This window comes from Sinohyriopsis cumingii, chromosome 18 (genome assembly GCF_028554795.1).
Source record: "Sinohyriopsis cumingii isolate HCF-2022 chromosome 18, ASM2855479v2, whole genome shotgun sequence".
Classification (NCBI taxonomy): Eukaryota; Metazoa; Mollusca; class Bivalvia; order Unionida; family Unionidae; genus Sinohyriopsis; species Sinohyriopsis cumingii.
This window is the reverse complement of record NC_142978.1, coordinates 56,578,763-56,600,980: the sequence shown is the minus strand read 5'-3', so window position 1 is coordinate 56,600,980 and position 22,218 is coordinate 56,578,763. Positions and strand designations below refer to the sequence as shown.

Below are 22,218 nucleotides of genomic sequence, written 5' to 3'. Positions count from 1 at the left end.
CTTGCACACTTCATGGCATTCTGCCAAGTCTGCACTGGCACACTTCATAGAATGCAATGGTATTTGCCATAGTATGTGATGGCACACTTCATGGTATGCAATGATATTCTGCATAGTATGCACTAACACACTTCATGGTATGCAATGATATTCTGCATAGTATGCACTAACACACTTCATGGTATGCAATGATATTCTGCATAGTATGCACTAATACACTTCATGGTATGCAATGATATTCTGCATAGTATGCACTAACACACTTCATGGTATGCAATGATATTCTGCATATTATGCACTGGCACACTTCATGGTATGCACAAGTACACTTCATGGTATGCAACTGTATTCCACATAGTATGCACTGGTGCACTTCATGGCATGCAATTGTATTTTGGATGGTGACAATAGAGAATCCGGAGACTCAGCTTATGGAAGGGTGACCACCTGTATAAACATTCCTTCAATGATTCAGCCAAGGACCAATGATTCAGCCAAGGACCAATGATGCACAAAGTAAATGTATCCATCACTGCCTTTCACACATGTAATCATCAGTTTTTACTTACTGATTAGTTTTTTTAATTTAATGAAATCAAGTATGTACTGCAACTGTTTTTCTTCCCAAGTGTTTTACTATGTTTCTTTATTTACAACCGAGGTTACCATGATTTGTGACGGCAATCATTCAAAAACAACACTCTTGTATTCCAATGACAGTCATACTGGCAAAACAACACTGGTAGAAAGAAGAAGAAAAAAAGACACACGGAAGAAAGGAACAAAACAGAAGTAACCAATAAATGATTTGATTGTCCAAATACTAACATGAGCTGTTGCTAAGAAATACAACCCATGATACATTTCTTTATTCACTCACTCATTCACCTTCCTTCCTTCATCGTCTCATTGACTTATTACAGACAAAAACTTAACAAAGAACTAAAACATCAAAAACTTGAGTGGTGTGTTTGATTCAGTCAAATCCTCACAAGATGAAAATAAACCAAAGGAAAATAAATTGTCCAAAATATAATAAAGAAAATATTATTTCAATTTATACTCGAGTTCAAAATCAATTTCAACTGCACAGACCCAGGCCTTCTATAGATTAATGCATCATTTAGATCTGGATCAAAAGAGTTTGTTAGGAGTAATCAGTACAACAAACAACATAGAGCCCAATCTGCAGGCACATTAAGATCAAGGTCTTTGTTGCTTGCAGTTGGATTTGACTTGTGTTCTGTGTACATCTGCACTAAAATAATATAATTTGATTTACTAATTCAATGCAAGAAAGCACTTAACTGAAAAAAGGAAACTGTTTTGGGGGAAAAATATTGTACAATTGAGAAAGAAAGAAACATGCAAAATGTTTGTAGTGAGATTTATAACATTTTTCTCCAGCATGACAGATTGATATATCAATCAATCAACAACAGCAGGACAGACCGATATATCAACCGATCAACAACAGCATGACAGATCGATATATCAACTGATCAACAACAGCATGACAGATCAATATATCAACCGATCAACAACAGCATGACAGATCAATATATCAACCGATCAACAACAAGACAGGTCAATATGCCAAACTCTGTAACAAACAATTGACAACAGGTCTGGGGGGCCCCGAGTGGCCAAGTGGTCTAAAGCGCTCTCCATTATGGATCACTGCCATCTCACCTCTGTCTGCGTGGGTTTGAGTCTCAGATTCAGCCAATGTGGGTATGTGAGAAAGCTTGCCAGTAACTTCTCGTGGGTCGGTGGTTCTTTCCGAGGTTTTCCCGGGTTCTTCCTCCACCATTAATACTGGCCGCAATGTATAGCCTATCATGTGCTGAAAAATGGCGTTAAACCCTACAACAACGATGACAACAGGTCTGATGAAATTCTTAGCTCATAATGTCATCAATGTCTATTTCAAACAAGTTCTTCAGGAAGAAATAATATAATATATGTATTTCACCCTCGATAATTATCAAATTATTTCTCTTAAAAAAATCCCCAAAATTCAAAGACCAACAAAATAATAGATAAACGTGATGAGAGTTGTCATTTTTTATGGAAGTAAATAAGGATCATATAAGAAAATAATTACATCTTAAAAGCATCTAGTTTACAATTTTAAATTCAATTTACATGTTGAGTATGTGTGTGATTTGAATTAATGTAGCTTTAAAAAATTTTCAGTCATATCGATACAATGTCTGCGGTGTGGCAGTTTAAAGTGATGTCTAGCACTGGGGCATCATGCCGCAGACATGTAGCATGATGTCCCACCCAGTCACATTATCCGAACACCAGGCCAACTAGTCTTAACACTAACCTCTTAATGGTGAGTGCCTAGCAAGGCAGATGTTAGTACCATTTGTATAAATCTTTGGTATGACTCTGCCGTGGTTCAAACCCTTGACATCCCATATCTGAGGTGGATGCTCTAGCCACTGATTTACATGGCAAACTTGCGTCAATTTTTTTTGTTATTATAAAAATAAACATATAGTCCTTACTGGCCTCCACATTTAACCATATAGCCATTGCTGGCTTCCATAACTGGTGAATATCCTGGCATGCACTTTTTTAACAAATACAACATACTCGATGTTTATTTTCACAGTCACATTTTTAATAAATATGAGAAAGAGTATATCAATAGTAAAAGCAAATAAATATTGAGCATTAAAAACTATAATAACAATTTTTGATTTATATCACAATTTATGTATGTGTACATGTATTTGCATTATTCTATTGAAACTCTTGGTTTTGTTGTTTAAAAGAAAACACAAAAACAAGGCCAATCAGCATTAGCAATCTTTAAAAATCAAAATCGCCAATTCAAAACTTGGAAAATAAATTACCTCATAAGGTCTGGGAAAAAACTCTCCCATTAAATATCTCCAAGAAAATGAAGCTAAACGATTAATAAACTCAGAATAAAGTTGTGAACAAATCATGTTTTTCACCATATCCTTTACCTATTGGTCTGCTTGTCCATCCATGTGTGTGACCTGCACACCTTATACAACTCATCCTCAAACACTTCCCTTCATAATTCACTAATTTCAATTAACACTTACTTGTACATCATGCATAATAATAAGCTCTCTTCATCATAATGACTTGGTTATGCATCACCGGTTGAGCAGTTACCTATGCAATTGTTTCACAAATTATATCAGGATAAGGGATTATCGATTTCTAAAAGCCCCTAATAAAATGATTTTCACCATAAAGAAACACACACCATTCCATTATATTCGAATCCATTTGGTTCAAGTAACTGGTAGCTGCTGATTTTTACAGATAGAGAATGTTTTTTTCTTTCCTGTAATTGTGACACATCAACAACAATAACAAATGATCCAATTATGAAACTTAAAGCTAGTGTTTTTACCAATATTTTTTAAAAATTACCAAAACTTTACATCTGAGTCACATGGAGACATCTGCAGCATTCAAAAACAAAACTACTCCAACACCCCCAAATACTCGTTTCTATAGAATGTTATGAAATAAACAGAATGTACACTGACCTGAAGGCACAGAGTTGGCATTTGCAAGAACAAATGTATATGCCTCAATTATTCAGATTTTCATGACTAAACATGCTGAAATTTTTAAAACTCATCAGTTGTGATCCCGTATTCAACACACTGTGAATAAGGGTTCCATCGCATCACAAGATACAAACTGTTTACTTTTTTGGCGTGTTTGTCCAACAAACAGTAAAATATACGGCCTTGCCCAGCAAGTGTAATTTAAGTCATTGCATGTGATTTTGTTTTAAAGCCACATGGTCTGGGCCTGCTTTTTAATAAAAAGTTATTGAGGTCTAAAATTGATACCTATTATCTCACCAAGATGTCAGAGGTGACGATACTGATGGAAATTACATTAACACCCTGTAATATGTTTCATACGCCTATGCTGGACTAAATATTTTTATCTAATTGCTAAATCATACCCTAAAATGTTACCACGTATCATTATCTAGTTTACCAAAACTTGGCTACAGTAAGAAATTTTCCAGTCTGAATCTGACTCAAATCTGAAGGATCTTCAGTGACATAACCTGTCCTAATGATCAACTGTGTTCAGCAGTCATCTGGTCACAATGTCCTTATAATCAGCGGTCAGTGAGCAGGTGTTTCCTAACCAAACAATGGTTTCACCCTGCCTTAAGATGTCACTGGATAGTACGAGTAGTGACAACTCCAAGAATGCAAATTAAACACTTCACACATTTTGTTTATATAAAGGCACATCAAATGAATCAATGTTCAAGTGTTTTATGATTTGATTGCATGTAACACTACTCCAGTGACGCTGTAGTCAAACTCAGAGATGACAAAGCCATTTGTTTGCTGCATGGTGGGAAAAGTAGTTTAGGTAGCGGGAATGGAAGTCACCTTTCATGCCAGTGTGGCAGGTATAGTTATATATCTTCATCTATTTGCCTGTGTATTAATACAATCTCCGAAGAAAAAATATTTATCGATAAGAAAAGAAATGATTTACTTCCCTTCTCAAGGCCACAATAAATAGTCATATATGGTTTCTTTCAGATTCGTTGTTCATCACAGGTTTCTCTTATTAGCCAACTGTCTTTTAACCTTGTGAGTTGAAGAACTGACTAATCCATATATTGTTTTCATAACATTAACAAACAAAGATTGTTATATATTTTTAAGCTGGCATGATTTAATTTCTATAATGAATTGAAGTACAGCAATCCAGTGTGGAACATAAACCTGGGAAAAATCATCACTGTACCACAAAATCGTAATTACATGTACATGTATATGCAATATCTGTAATTATGATTTTGTTGTACAGTCCACATAAAACAATCTTGATAATGTAATAATAATAATAATAATAATAACAACATTCAATGCATGGTATTTGCTCAAAAATCAATTTTAAAAGGTGAACCTGTGTACAGCGGTCACATGTGTACAATGGCCAGTTTTATTTTTCTCCACAAATGACTGCTATTGGCAGGTTTGAATATATATGAGCCAAAAAAGCATTTATATTTAAATATGAATAGGTAACATAAAACCAAACAAGTACACAATTTAAAATCACAATGAAATCATCACAAATGTCTGTATACCGTAAAGTACTTAATTTCATTACTTTCTCTGTGGGGATCGGAGAAATAGTGTGTAGTGTGTGTGTTTGTGTGTGTGATTTGGATTTTTAGCATAGCTTTAACTATTTTCATTCATATTACTATGATGTCTGCAGTGTGACAGTTTATAGTGATGTCTAGTACTGGAGCATCATGCCGCAGACATGTAGCATGATGTTCCACCAAGTCGCATATATCCTGACACCAGGCCAACCAGTTCTAACACTGACCTCATAATGCTGAGTGCAAAGCAAGACAGCTGTCAGAACCATTTTTAAGTCTTTTGTATGACTCGGCTGGGATTCAAACCCTTGACCTCCCATATCCAAGGCAGATGCTCTCACCTCTAGGCCACCGGAGCAGTCACTTTTCATTTAGAAATAGTGTAAATGAGGCCTCAACATAAGTAGCCCCTACATTCAACATTTCTGAAGCTCACATGGTTCAATTCTTGGCAAAACATATGTACATCATGGACATCAACATCCCACTTTTGCCAGCAGGTTGATAGTTGACAATCTTCTTCAGGAAAAAAGCAATGACCAGATAACAATCAATTAGCATAATAAAGTTGAAGAAGATGTGCATATATCTGAATCAGACCTGCCAACCCTAACATGACCATTTCCATAAGGGATTCAATATTTTTCTTTTCGACACATTTTTAGAAAGTGATAAAATATCATGTATTGCTAATGTTGACTAGGAAAACATGCATTTATAAAATTTACAAATGTGTTCTAAAATGGATGCAGTGAAAGCATATATTACATTCCACTAAAAGTGTTTGCAAAATACAGTTAGAATTTAATTACCTCCTTAATTAGAAACTATAATACCAAATCCCACTGAGCTCACAGGCCTTTTGCCAGACCTCCAAACTTGATGTAATCGGGGTGGAGGGGAGGGGGGACAGAATACACATGACAATTGTAATCACATCTGCCATTAGACAAGCTTTTATCCACGAATATGAATATTCTCTTTGTACTTCGATGCTGACTGTTTAAACATTTTAAACGATTTACTGTCCTATTAAATCATCTTTAATACTTTTAGAAAATGCTATATAAGCAACAGCTTGGTCATGCAGGCACTTTGCATTAAAAGATATGGGAAGTTTAATGCATCTAAGCTACTCTTGTAAAGTCTGACTAGTTTTCTAATGATCATAGTTTCAGAATTACTGCTAGCATTCCATAAATGTGTAATTTAAGGGTCATTTCAGTAAGACTTGCAGTTGAATCATAATGGTTGGTACGGCTGGTGTATACGTGTAAGACTGATATACAAAAGTAGAAGCTGACAGAATTTATATTTACTGTCCATTTCTGGAAAACCAAGATGTACAAACCAGGTGTAAGAAACTTCAACAACAACGACAATGTTATTAAATTTACACTGGAACATCATTTGCTAAGTCGTTGAGCATCTTACCCAATATGTAGCTTCTTGTCACCCAAACAATAATTTATATGTCAGCTGTGCCTGGTCTGAAGGACCCCTTAAAGGGATTGCAAATTCACCCTGAAACTGAAAAGCCTTCATAAAATTGTGAAATTTCTTTTTATTCTTAATATTTGCACACTGGCACTTCTAAAAAATTCTCCAACAGCATTAGTATTTCTTTCTAAAAATAAACGTAAAGGTCTCAAATTCACCCAAGTCTATTGTCAGCCTTATTATCTGCACATATGCATTTCAAAACGGTTGACCCATGGAAAAATATTTTCTAAAATTGTATTAATGGTCTGTTATGTGAATTTTCAAAATGCCTTCCATCTTCAAAATGAATGTCACCTCCAAATTCTTTTAGAAATGACAATTCCACTGTGAAGTCATAATCATATTTTTCTACACAAAAATGATTCTGCCACAGAAAAAATCCCGCTTTAAGATCTTGTAAAGAATTCAAAATTCCTGCATCACATGCAAGGACAAAAGGAACATCGGCTATAGCCGATTTACTACCAGTGACTAATAAATTCATTTGGTCTTCGGAAAAATTTGCATCTTGTCCTTGAGGTGGTGTTGGGTGTGGAGAATACTGCACAACATTGGAAGTGTATTCTTTGTATGATGGTAGAGGGTCTTCCGATTGTCTAATCTGCAACAAAAATTAAATATACTGTATAATGTGAAATCACAATATTTTATGTGCTATGAATTAAACACATGTATACTGTGAAATTGCTGTATTTTATCAGCTATCAATTAAATACACATATACTATATCACTATTTTATGAGCTATCAATTAAATACATACACACTGTAAAATCACTATATTTGATAAGCTATCAATTAACTACATGTATACTGTAAAATCAAAGTTTTATGTGCTATCAATTAAACACAGGTATACTGTGAAATCACTATATTTTATAAGCTATCAATGAAATATATTTATATTGTATAATCACTATATTTTATAAGCTATCAATGAAATATATGTATATTGTATAATCACTATATTTAATAAGCTATCAATTAAATACACAAATTATATCACTATTTAATGAGTTATTAATTAATTACATGTATGCTGTAAAATCACTGTTTTAAGTGCTATCAATGAAATTAATGTATCTTGTATAACCACTATATTTTATAAGCTATCAATTATATACAAGTATGCTAAATCACCATTTTATGAGCTATCAATTAAATACATGTAAACTGTGAAATCACTATTTTTTTTATAAACTATAAATTTCATGGGTCTCATAGTTAATACAAACCATACATTTCTAAACCCAATAAACCAGGATGTTTCTGTGGATATAGTAGGACTCATTCTAAATCCAATAAACCAGAATGTTTCTATGGATTTAGTAGGACCCATTCTAAACCTAATCAACAAGGATGTTTATATCGATATAGTAGGACCCATTCCAAACCAAATAAACAAAGATGTTTATATCGATATAGAAGGACCCATACTAAACCCAATAAACAAGGATGTTTATATCGATATAGTAGGACTCATTCTAAATCCAATAAACAAGGACATGTACGTTTCTATGGATATAGTTGGACTCATTCTAAACCCAATAAACCAGGATGTTTCTGTGGATACAGTAGGACTCATTCTAAATCCAATAAACAAGAATGTTTCTCTGGATACAGCAGGACTCATTCTAAACCTAATAAACAAGCATGTTTCTATGGATATAGTAGGACTCATTCTAAACCCAATAAACCAGGATGTTTCTATGTATATAATGTAGGACTCATTCTAAATCCAATAAACAAGTACACGTATGTTTCTATGGATATAGTTGGATTCATTCTAAACCCAATAAACAAGGATGTTTCTATGGATATACTGTAGGACTCATTCTAACCCCAATAAACAAGGATGTTTCTATGGATATACTGTAGGACTCATTCTAAACCCAATAAACAAGGATGTTTCTATGGATATAGTAGGACCCATTCTAAACTCAATAAACAAGGATGTTTCTATGGATATAGTAGGACTCATTCTAAATCCAATAAACAAGGATCTTTATATCGATATAGAAGGACTCATTCTAAATCCAATAAACAAATACATGTATGTTTCTATGGATATAGTTGGACTCATTCTAAACCCAATAAACAAGGATGTTTCTATGGATATACTGTAGGACTCACTCTAAACCCAATAAACAACGATGTTTCTATGGATATAGTAGGACTCATTCTAAATCCAATAAACAAGAATGTTTATATCGATATAGTAGGACTCATTCTAAACCCAATAAATTAGGATGTTTCCATGGATATACTCTAGGACTCATTCTAAACCCAATAAACCAGGATGTTTCTATGGATATAGTAGGACTCATTCTAAATCCAATAAACAAGTACATGTATGTTTCTATGGATATAGTAGGACTCATTCTAAACCCAAAAAATCTGGATGTTTCTATGGACATAGTAGGACTCATTCTAAATCCAATAAAACCAAATGTTTCTATGGATTTAGTAGGACCCATTCTAAACCCAATAAACAAGAATGTTTCTCTGGATACAGCAGGACTCATTCTAAACCCAATAAACAAGGATGTTTATCTGGATACTGCAGGACTCATTCTAAACCTAATAAACAAGGATATTTATCTGGATACTGCAGGACTCATTCTAAACCTAATAAACAAGCATGTTTCTATGGATATAGTAGGACTCATTCTAAATCCAATAAACAAGGATCTTTATATCGATATAGTAGGACTCATTCTAAATCCAATAAACAAATACATGTATGTTTCTATGGATATAGTTGGACTCATTCTAAACCCAATAAACAAGGATGTTTCTATGGATATGTAGGAGTCATTCTAAACCCAATAAACAAGGATGTTTCTATGGATATAGTAGGACTCATTCTAAACCCAATGAACAAGAATGTTTATATCGATATAGTAGGACTCATTCTAAACCCAATAAATTAGGATGGTTCTATGGATATACTGTAGGACTCATTCTAAACCCAATAAACCAGGATGTTTATATGGATATACTGTAGGACTCATTCTAAATACAATAAAAAAGGATGTTTATATCGATATAGTAGGACTCATTCTAAACCCAATAAACCAGGATGTTTCTACGGATATAGTAGGACTCATTCTAAATCCAATAAACCCGACAGTTTCTACGGATTTAGTAGGACCCATTCTAAACCCAATAAACAAGAATGTTTCTCTGGATACAACAGCACTCATTCTAAACCCAATAAACAAGGATGTTTATCTAGATACTGCAGGACTCATTCTAAACCTAATAAACAAGCATGTTTCTATGGATATAGTAGGACTCATTCTAAACCCAATAAACAAGAATGTTTCAATGGATACAGTAGGACTCATTCTAAACCCAAAAAACAAGGATGTTTATCTTGATCCAGTAGGACTCATTCTAAACCCAATAAACAAGGATGTTTCTAAGGATATAGGAGTACTCATTATAAACCCAATAAACAAGGATGTTTATCTGGATACTGTAGGACTCATTCTAAACTCAATAAATCAGGATGTTTCTATAGATATAGGAAGACTCATTCTAAACCGAATAAACAAGGATGTTTATATCAATATAGTAAGACGAATTCTAAATCCAATAAACAAGTAGATGTATGTTTCCACGGATATATTTGGACTCATTCTAAACCCAATAAACATGGATGTTTCTATGTATATACTCCAGGACTCATTCTAAACCCAACAAACAAGGATCTATCTATGGATATACTGTAGGACTCATTCTAAACCCAATAAACAAGGATGTTTATATCAATATGGTAGGACTCATTCTAAACCCAAAAAATCACGATCTTTCTATGGATATAGTAGGACTCACTCTAAACCCAATACACAAGAATGTTTCAATGGATACAACAGGATTCATTCTAAACCCATTAAACAAGGATGTTTATCTGGATACAGTAGGATTCATTCTAAACGCAATAAACCAAGATGTTTCTGTGGATATAGGAGGACTCATTCTAAACCGAATAAACAAGGATGTTTCTATGGATATACTGTAGGACTCATTCTAAACCCAATAAACTAGGATGTTTCTATGGATATAGTAGGACCCATTCTAAACTCAATAAACAAGGATGTTTCTATGGATATAGTAGGACTCATTCTAAATCCAATAAACAAGGATCTTTATATCGATATAGTAGGACTCATTCTAAATCCAATAAACAAACACATGTATGTTTCTATGGATATAGTTGGACTCATTCTAAACCCAATAAACAAGGATGTTTCTATGGATATACTGTAGGACTCATTCTAAACCCAATAAACAAGGATGTTTCTATGGATATAGTAGGACTCATTCTAAATCCAATAAACAAGAATGTTTATATCGATATAGTAGGATTCATTCTAAACCCAATAAATTAGGATGTTTCTCTGGATATACTCTAGGACTCATTCTAAACCCAATAAACCAGGATGTTTCTATGGATATGGTAGGACTCATTCTAAATCCAATAAACAAGGATCTTTATATCGATATAGTAGGACTCATTCTAAATCCAATCAAACCGAATGTTTCTATGGATTTAGTAGGACCCATTCTAAACCCAATAAACAAGAATGTTTCTCTGGATACAGCAGGACTCATTCTAAACCCAATAAACAAGGATGTTTATCTGGATACTGCAGGACTCATTCTAAACCTAATAAACAAGGATATTTATCTGGATACTGCAGGACTCATTCTAAACCTAATAAACAAGCATGTTTCTATGGATATAGTAGGACCCATTCTAAACTCAATAAACAACGATGTTTCTATGGATATTGTAGGACTCATTCTAAATCCAATAAACAAGGATCTTTATATCGATATTGTAGGACTCATTCCAAATCCAATAAACAAATACATGTATGTTTCTATGGATATAGTTGGACTCATTCTAAACCCAATAAACAAGGATGTTTCTATGGATATACTGTAGGACTCATTTTAAACCCAATAAACAAGGATGTTTCTATGGATATAGTTGGACTCATTCTAAACCCAATAAACAAGGATGTTTCTATGGATATACTGTAGGACTCATTCTAAACACAATAAACAAGGATGTTTCTATGGATATACTGTAGGACTCATTCTAAACCCAATAAACCAGGATGTTTCTACGGATATACTGTAGGACTCATTCTAAATACAATAAACAAGGATGTTTATAACGATATAGTAGGACTCATTCTAAACCCAATAAACCAGGACGTTTCTATGGATATAGTAGGACTCATTCTAAATCCAATAAACCCGACTGTTTCTATGGATTTAGTAGGACCCATTCTAAACCCAATAAACAAGAATGTTTCTCTGGATACAACAGGACTCATTCTAAACCCAATAAACAAGGATGTTTATCTGGATACTGTAGGACTCATTCTAAACCTAATAAACAAACATGTTTCTATGGATATAGTAGGACTCAATCTAAACCCAATAAACAAGAATGTTTCAATGGATACAGTAGGACTCATTCTAAACCCAAAAAACAAGGATGTTTATCTTGATACAGTAGGACTCATTCTAAACCCAATAAACAAGGATGTTTCAAAGGATATAGGAGTACTCATTATAAACCCAATAAACAAGGATGTTTATCTGGATACTGTAGGACTCATTCTAAACTCAATAAATAAGGATGTTTCTATAGATATAGGAGGACTCATTCCAAACCCAATAAACAAGGATGTTTAAATCAATATAGTAAGACGAATTCTAAATCCAATAAACAAGTAGATGTATGTTTCCATGGATATATTTGGACTCATTCTAAACCCAATAAACATGGATGTTTCTATGTATATACTGCAGGACTCATTCTAAACCCAATAAACAAGGATCTTTCTATGGATATAATGTAGAACTCATTCTAAACCCAATAAACAAGGATGTTTATATCAATATCGTAGGACTCATTCTAAACCCAATAAATCACGATGTTTCTATGGATATAGTAGGACTCACTCTAAACCCAATACACAAGAATGTTTCAATGGATACAGTAGGATTCATTCTAAACCCATTAAACAAGGATGTTTATCTGGATACAGTAGGATTCATTCTAAACGCAATAAACCAAGATGTTTCTGTGGATATAGGAGGACTCATTCTAAACCGAATAAACAAGGATGTTTCTATGGATATACTGTAGGACTCATTCTAAACCCAATAAACAAGGATGTTTCTATGGATATACTGTAGGACTCATTCTAAACCCAATAAACAAGGATGTTTCTATGGATATAGCAGGACTCATTCTAAATCCAATAAACAAGAATGTTTATATCGATATAGTAGGATTCATTCTAAACCCAATAAATTAGGATGTTTCTCTGGATATACTCTAGGACTCATTCTAAACCCAATAAACCAGGATCTTTCTATGGATATGGTAGGACTCATTCTAAATCCAATAAACAAGGATCTTTATATCGATATAGTAGGACTCATTCTAAATCCAATAAACAAGTACATGTATGTTTCTATGGATATAGTAGGACTCATTCTAAACCCAAAAAACCAGGATGTTTCTATGGACATAGTAGGACTCATTCTAAATCCAATCAAACCGAATGTTTCTATGGATTTAGTAGGACCCATTCTAAACCCAATAAACAAGAATGTTTCTCTGGATACAGCAGGACTCATTCTAAACCCAATAAACAAGGATGTTTATCTGGATACTGCAGGACTCATTCTAAACCTAATAAACAAGGATATTTATCTGGATACTGCAGGACTCATTCTAAACCTAATAAACAAGCATGTTTCTATGGATATAGTAGGACCCATTCTAAACTCAATAAACAACGATGTTTCTATGGATATAGTAGGACTCATTCTAAATCCAATAAACAAGGATCTTTATATCGATATTGTAGGACTCATTCCAAATCCAATAAACAAATACATGTATGTTTCTATGGATATAGTTGGACTCATTCTAAACCCAATAAACAAGGATGTTTCTATGGATATACTGTAGGACTCATTTTAAACCCAATAAACAAGGATGTTTCTATGGATATAGTTGGACTCATTCTAAACCCAATAAACAAGGATGTTTCTATGGATATACTGTAGGACTCATTCTAAACACAATAAACAAGGATGTTTCTATGGATATACTGTAGGACTCATTCTAAACCCAATAAACCAGGATGTTTCTACGGATATACTGTAGTACTCATTCTAAATACAATAAACAAGGATGTTTATAACGATATAGTAGGACTCATTCTAAACCCAATAAACCAGGACGTTTCTATGGATATAGTAGGACTCATTCTAAATCCAATAAACCCGACTGTTTCTATGGATTTAGTAGGACCCATTCTAAACCCAATAAACAAGAATGTTTCTCTGGATACAACAGGACTCATTCTAAACCCAATAAACAAGGATGTTTATCTGGATACTGCAGGACTCATTCTAAACCTAATAAACAAACATGTTTCTATGGATATAGTAGGACTCAATCTAAACCCAATAAACAAGAATGTTTCAATGGATACAGTAGGACTCATTCTAAACCCAAAAACCAAGGATGTTTATCTTGATCCAGTAGGACTCATTCTAAACCCAATAAACAAGGATGTTTCAAAGGATATAGGAGTACTCATTATAAACCCAATAAACAAGGATGTTTATCTGGATACTGTAGGACTCATTCTAAACTCAATAAATAAGGATGTTTCTATAGATATAGGAGGACTCATTCCAAACCCAATAAACAAGGATGTTTAAATCAATATAGTAAGACGAATTCTAAATCCAATAAACAAGTAGATGTATGTTTCCATGGATATATTTGGACTCATTCTAAACCCAATAAACATGGATGTTTCTATGTATATACTGCAGGACTCATTCTAAACCCAATAAACAAGGATCTTTCTATGGATATAATGTAGGACTCATTCTAAACCCAATAAACAAGGATGTTTATATCAATATAGTAGGACTCATTCTAAACCCAATAAATCACGATGTTTCTATGGATATAGTAGGACTCACTCTAAACCCAATACACAAGAATGTTTCAATGGATACAGTAGGATTCATTCTAAACCCATTAAACAAGGATGTTTATCTGGATACAGTAGGATTCATTCTAAACGCAATAAACCAAGATGTTTCTGTGGATATAGAAGGACTCATTCTAAACCCAACAAACAAGGAAGTTTCTATGGATATAGTAGGACCCATTCTAAACCCAATAAACAAGGATGTTTCTATGGATATAGTAGAACTCATTCTAAATCCAATAAACAAGGATCTTTAAATCGATATAGTAGGATTCATTCTAAGTCCAATAAACAAATACATGTATGTTTCTATGGATATAGTTGGACTCATTCTAAACCCAATAAACAAGGATGTTTCTATGGATATAGTAGGAACTCATTCTAAATACAATAAACAAGGATGTTTAAATCGATACAGTAGGACTCATTCTAAATCCAATAAACAAGTACATGTATGTTTCTATGGATATAGTACGACTCATTCTACACCCAATAAACCAGGATGTTTCTATGGATATAGTAGGACTCATTCTAAATCCAATAAACCCGAATGTTTCTATGGATTCAGTAGGACCCATTCTAAACCCAATAAACAAGGATGTTTATCTGGATACTGCAGGACTCATTCTCAACCTAATAAACAAGGATGTTTATCTGGATACTGCAGGACTCATTCTAAACCTAATAAACAAGCATGTTTCTATGGATATAGTAGGACTCATTCTAAACCCAATAAACCAGGATGTTTCTATGGATATAGTAGGACTCATTCTAAACCCAATAAACAATGATGTTTATCTTGATACAGTAGGACTCATTCTAAATCCAATAAACAAGCAGATGTATGTTTGTATGGATATATTTGGACTCATTCTAAACCCAATAAACATGGATGTTTCTATGTATATACTGTAGGACTCATTGTAAACCCAATAAACAAGGATGTTTCTACGGATATAGTTGGACTCATTCTAAACCCAATAAACAAGGATGTTTCTATGGATATACTGTAGGACTCATTCTAAACCCAATAAACAAGGATGTTTATATCAATATAGTAGGACTCATTCTACATCCAATAAATCAGGATGTTTCTATGGATATAGTAGGACTCACTCTAAAACCAATAAACAAGAATGTTTCAATGGATACAGTAGGATTCATTCTAAACCCATTAAACAAGGATGTTTATCTGGATACAGTAGGATTCATTCTAAACCCAATAAACAAGGATGTTTCTATGGATATAGTAGGACTCATTCTAAATACAATACACAAGGATGTTTATATCGATACAGTAGGACTCATTCTAAATCCAATAAACCCGAATGTTTCTATGGATTTCGTAGGACCCATTCTAAACCCAATAAACAAGGATGTGTATCTGGATACTGCAGGACTCATTCTAAACCAAATAAACAAGGATGTTTATCTGGATACTGCAGGACTCATTCTAAACCTAATAAACAAGCATGTTTCTATGGATATAGTAGGACTCATTCTAAACCCAATAAACCAGGATGTTTCTATGGATATAGTAGGACTCATTCTAAACCCAATAAACAAGGATGTTTATCCTGATACAGTAGGACTCATTCTAAACCCAATAAACAAGGATGTTCCTATGGATATAGGAGTACTCATTATAAACTGAATAAACAAGGATGTTTATCTGGATACTGTAGGACTCATTCTAAACTCAATAAACAAGGATGTTTCCATAGATATAGGAGGACTCATTCTAAAACCAATAAACAAGGATGTTTATATCGATATAGTAAGACTCATTCTAAATCCAATAAACAAGTAGATGTATGTTTCTATGGACATATTTGGACTCATTCTAAACCCAATAAACATGGATGTTTCTATGTATATACTGTAGGACTCATTCTAAACCCAATAAACAAGGATGTTTATATCAATATAGTAGGACTCATTCTAAACCAAATAAATCAGGATGTTTCTATGGATATAGTAGGACTCACTCTAAACCCAATAAACAAGAATGTTTCAATGGATACAGTACGATTCATTCTAAACCCAATAAACAAGGATGTTTATCTGGATACAGTAGGATTCATTCTAAACTCATTAAACAAGGATGTTTATCTGGAAACAGTAGGACTCATTCTAAACGCAATAAACCAAGATGTTTCTGTGGATATAGGAGGACTCATTCTAAACCCAATAAACAAGGATCTTTATATCGATATAGTAGGACTCATTCTAAATCCAATAAACAAGTACATGTATGTTTCTATGGATATAGTTGGACTCATTCTAAACCCAATAAACAAGGATGTTTCTATGGATATAGGACTCATTCTAAACCCAATAAACAAGGATGTTTATATCGATATAGTAGGACTCATTCTAAATCCAATAAACAAGAACATGTATGTTTCTATGGATATAGCAGGACTCATTCTAAACCCAATAAACCAGGATGTTTCTATGGATATAGTAGGACTCATTCTAAATCCAATAAACCCAAATGTTTCTATGGATTTAGTAGGACCCATTCTAAACCCAATAAACAAGAATGTTTCTCTGGATACAACAGGACTCATTCTAAACCTAATAAACAAGGATGTTTCTATGGATATAGTAGGACTCATACTAAACCCAATAAACAAGAATGTTTCAATGGATACAGTAGGACTCATTCTAAACCCAATAAACAAGAATGTTTCTCTGGATACAGCAGGACTCATTCTAAACCCAATAAACAACAATGTTTCAATGGATACAGTAGGACACATTCTAAACCCAATAAACAAGGATGTTTATCCTGATACAGTAGGACTCATTCTAAACCCAATAAACAAGGATGTTTCTATGGATATAGGAGTACTCATTATAAACCCAATAAACAAGGATGTTTATCTGGATACTGTAGGACTCATTCTAAACTCAATAAACAAGGACATTTCTATAGATATAGGAGGACTCATTCTAAACCCAATAAACAAGGATGTTTATATCGATATAGTAAGACTCATTCTAAATCCAATAAACAAGTAGATCTATGTTTCTATGGATATATTTGGACTCATTCTAAACCCAATAAACATGGATGTTTCTATGTATATACTGTAGGACTCATTCTAAACCCAATAAACAAGGATGTTTATATCAATATAGTAGGACTCATTCTAAACCCAATAAACCAGGATGTTTCTATGGATATAGTAGGACTCACTCTAAACCCAATAAACAAAAATGTTTCAATGGATACAGTAGGATTCATTCTAAACCCATTAAACAATGATGTTTATCTGGATACAGTAGGACTCATTCTAAACGCAATAAACCAAGATGTTTCTGTGGATATAGGAGGACTCATTCTAAACCCAATAAACAAGGATCTTTATATCGATATAGTAGGACTCATTCTAAATCCAATAAACAAGTACATCTATGTTTCTATGGATATAGTTGGACTCATTCTAAATCCAATAAACAAGGATGTTTCTATGGATATAGTAGGACCCATTCTAAACCCAATAAACAAGGATGTTTATATCGATATAGTAGGACTCATTCTAAATACAATAAACAAGGATGTTTATATCAATATAGTAGGACTCATTCTAAATCCAATAAACAAGTACATGTATGTTTCTATGGATATAGTAGGACTCATTCTAAACCCAATAAACCATGATGTTTCTATGGATATAGTAGGACTCATTCTAAATCCAATAAACCCGAATGTTTCCATGGATTTAGTAGGACCCATTCTAAACCCAATAAACAAGAATGTTTCTGTGGATACAACAGGACTCATTCTAAACCTAATAAACAAGGATGTTTCTATGGATATAGTAGGACTCATTCTAAACCCAATAAACAAGAATGTTTCAATGGATACAGTAGGACTCAATCTAAACCCAATAAACAAGGATGCTTCTATGGATATAGGAGTACTCATTATAAACCCAATAAACAAGGATGTTTATCTGGATACTGTAGGACTCATTCTAAACTCAATAAACAAGGATGTTTCTATAGATATAGGAGGACTCATTCTAAACCCAATAAACAAGGATGTTTATATCGATATAGTAAGACTCATTCTAAATCCAATAAACAAGTACATGTATGTTTCTATGGATATACTGTAGAACTCATTTTAAACCCAATAAACATCGATGTTTCTATGTATATACTATAGGACTCATTCTAAACCCAATAAACAAGGATGTTTCTATGGATATACTGTAGGACTCATTCTAAACCCAATAAACAAGGATGTTTATATCAATATAGTAGGACTCATTCTAAACCCAATAAATCAGGATGTTTCTATGGATATAGTAGGACTCACTCTAAACCCAATAAACAAGAATGTTTCAATGGATACAGTAGGATTCATTCTAAACCCATTAAACAAGGATGTTTATCTGGATACAGTAGGATTCATTCTAAACCCAATAAACAAGAATGTTTCAATGGATACAGTAGGATTCATTCTAAACCCAATAAACAAGAATGTTTCAATGGATACAGTAGGATTCATTCTAAACCCAATAAACAAGAATGCTTCAATGGATACAGTAGGATTCCTTCTAAACCCATTAAACAAGGATGTTTATCTGGATACAGTAGGATTCATTCTAAACCCAACAAACAAGAATGTTTCAATGGATACAGTAGGATTCCTTCTAAACCCATTAAACAAGGATGTTTAACTGGATACAGTAGGATTCATTCTAAACCCAAATAACAAGAATGTTTCAATGGATACAGTAGGATTCATTCTAAACCCATTAAACAAGGATGTTTATCTGGATACAGTAGGATTCATTCTAAACCCAATAAACAAGAATGTTTATCTGGATACAGTAGGATTCATTCTAAACCCATTAAAAAAGGATGTTTATCTGGATACAGTAGGATTCATTCTAAACCCAATAAACAAGAATGTTTCAATGGATACAGTAGGATTCATTCTAAACCCATTAAACAAGGATGTTTATCTGGATACAGTAGGATTCATTCTAAACCCAATAAACAAGAATGTTTATCTGGATACAGTAGGATTCATTCTAAACCCATTAAACAAGGATGTTTATCTGGACACAGTAGGATTCATTCTAAACCCATTAAACAAGGATGTTTATCTGGATACAGTAGGACTCATTCTAACCCAATAAACAAGAATGTTTCAATGGATACAGTAGGATTCATTCTAAACACATTAAACAAGGATGTTTATCTGGATACAGTAGGATTCATTCTAAACCCAATAAACAAGGATGTTTATCTGGATACAGTAGGATTCATTCTAAACCCATTAAACAAGGATGTTTATGTGGATACAGTAGGATTCATTCTAAACCCAATAAACAAGAATGTTTCAATGGATACAGTAGGATTCATTCTAAACCCATTAAACAAGGATGTTTATCTGTGTGAAGTGGCAAATTTTATGTCGATCTAACAAGAATACCATTAGCTGAGACCAGACAACCATTAATTAGATTTATGGAGACAAGCGCGTATCATATCGCCATACTACCGTGTACGGTAATGTCCTTTAGAGGAAGAATTCTGTTCCTAATTAAACATTTGTTTATACAGCGGCCAGGCGGACACTTTAGGACAAGGAAAACTTCATTTTCATGGTAAAGTTGTCACAATTGAGAGAATGCAGAAACTCTGTTACTCAAACTACCAGAGTCAAGTTGACCCTGACTTTGGCGCCTCTGGAAAAAGGCGGCAGAGATATTTGATTCTGATTGGTACATTAAATGAGAGGGCGTGTTCCAACACAAAATTTCACAGGTTTTAATATCGTCTGCATCGAATTTTAATCAGTCTAAGCTCTTCCTACAAGAGGAAACCCAAAGGTTACAACACCGGGAATTTGCAAGAAATTTCCGTAAAACTATTGTCCAAAAAGGGGACGATTGTCGAAAGGAACCAACGAACTAATCTACCGATTAGAGGGAGAAAACGTTGACAGCAAAGGTAGTGTGACAATTCCATGTAATTTGTTGATGCCATATATAATGCTTTGCTGAAGTTATTTATTTGTATCTGCATGAATCTTTTTTTCTACATTCGTGTAATAATTTGTTTTATGAACTATAACTGTGTTGAGTTTATGCATAGGAAATTGTATATTAATCTTCTTTAGATAAGTTTGACGAATTGTTTGAATTTGTCGTCTTGTTTGCATAAGGATTATGTTCTAAGAATTTAATGCATTACATTAGTTAATATGATTTCAAGAATCCGTGTGAATTCGTCGAATTTAGAAGATTTCACGTATGATTAAGAATAAGTGTGTATTGACGGAAATGATCTAGTAATTGACTGACGTCATGGATCCTATTTATTCGCTGTGTATGTGGTAATGTGTAAGGTCAAGGCATAACGAATTAGCCATTTGACTAACTAGGGTCATTATAGGACATGTGGAGTCAATTGATAGCCTTAGCGTCTGTTTAGCACTGATAGTGAAATCTGATAACGAGGGAGAATAATGAAGAATTAACCGTTTCATAAATAACGGGAAATTTAGGTTGTCTCTATTTATATTTATTTAAAAGGGAGAAAATAGCTCCAGAGACGTATGAACGAATGAGTGATGTTATTCTGAGACCTATACGGAGAAGCATAGAGAAGAGTGCATTGAGACATATAATCCTGTGACGCAACCCTGTGACGTATTAATTTCTGAAGAAGTATTCTGAGAGTGTCCTGAGACGGGTGGTAGAAAGTATCATCCCAAGATCCAAGGAAGCAAAACAGACTGAGGACGAGCAGGTTATGAAATCATACAAGACGTTGACTTCGATTGTTCACTCGATCTTATGATGAACTAAATCTATCAGTAACAGATCGACTATCTTATTTTAATCTACTTGCGTTTTTCTTTGTATTTCGGTGAAAGTTAAATTTCTAAAAGCAGAGTACATTCCTGATATAACGAATTTTCACAGTGTTTGTATGTAATTGATCAAATTGTTTGTTTACATGTACGGGGGCTTGTGTTGGTTTGTTCTATATACCTGCTCAGATCTCTATCTATCCCACCTATAAGTTTCACCCCTTATATTTATATTTACTCGAACCGGGCAATAACATCGAGGGCGGTCAACCCCTAGATAACGAAAACCAAATACAGAGGGACATTCACTCCCCCCGTGTAACAATCTGGATACAGCAGGACTCATTCTAAACCCATTAAAGAAGGATGTTTATCTGGATACAGTAGGACTCATTCTAAATGCAATAAACCAAGATGTTTCTGTGGATATAGGAGGACTCATTCTAAACCCAATAAACAAGGATCTTTATATCGATATAGTAGGACTCATTCTAAATCCAATAAACAAGTACATCTATGTTTCTATGGATATAGTTGGACTCATTCTAAACCCAGTAAACAAGGATGTTTCTATGGATATAGTAGGACCCATTCTAAACCCAATAAACAAGGATGTTTATATCGATATAGTAGGACTCATTCTAAATACAATAAACAAGGATGTTTATA

At 33.6% G+C, this 22,218-nt stretch overlaps 1 protein-coding gene across 3 annotated transcripts in view; it reads right to left on the bottom strand.

The window, feature by feature from the left end:
- Nucleotides 1–2,613: 2,613 nt before the first annotated feature.
- LOC149776696 (uncharacterized) overlaps nt 2,614–22,218 on the bottom strand; it is a 42,106-nt gene continuing 22,501 nt past the window's right edge. For all 3 annotated transcript variants that reach the window (XM_089941232.1, XM_089941233.1, XM_089941234.1), the window contains exon 3: nt 2,614–7,256. In XM_089941232.1, the coding sequence (XP_089797358.1) occupies nt 6,882–7,256 (375 nt within the window). In that variant the 3' untranslated portion in view covers nt 2,614–6,881. The remainder of the gene's footprint in view (nt 7,257–22,218) is intronic.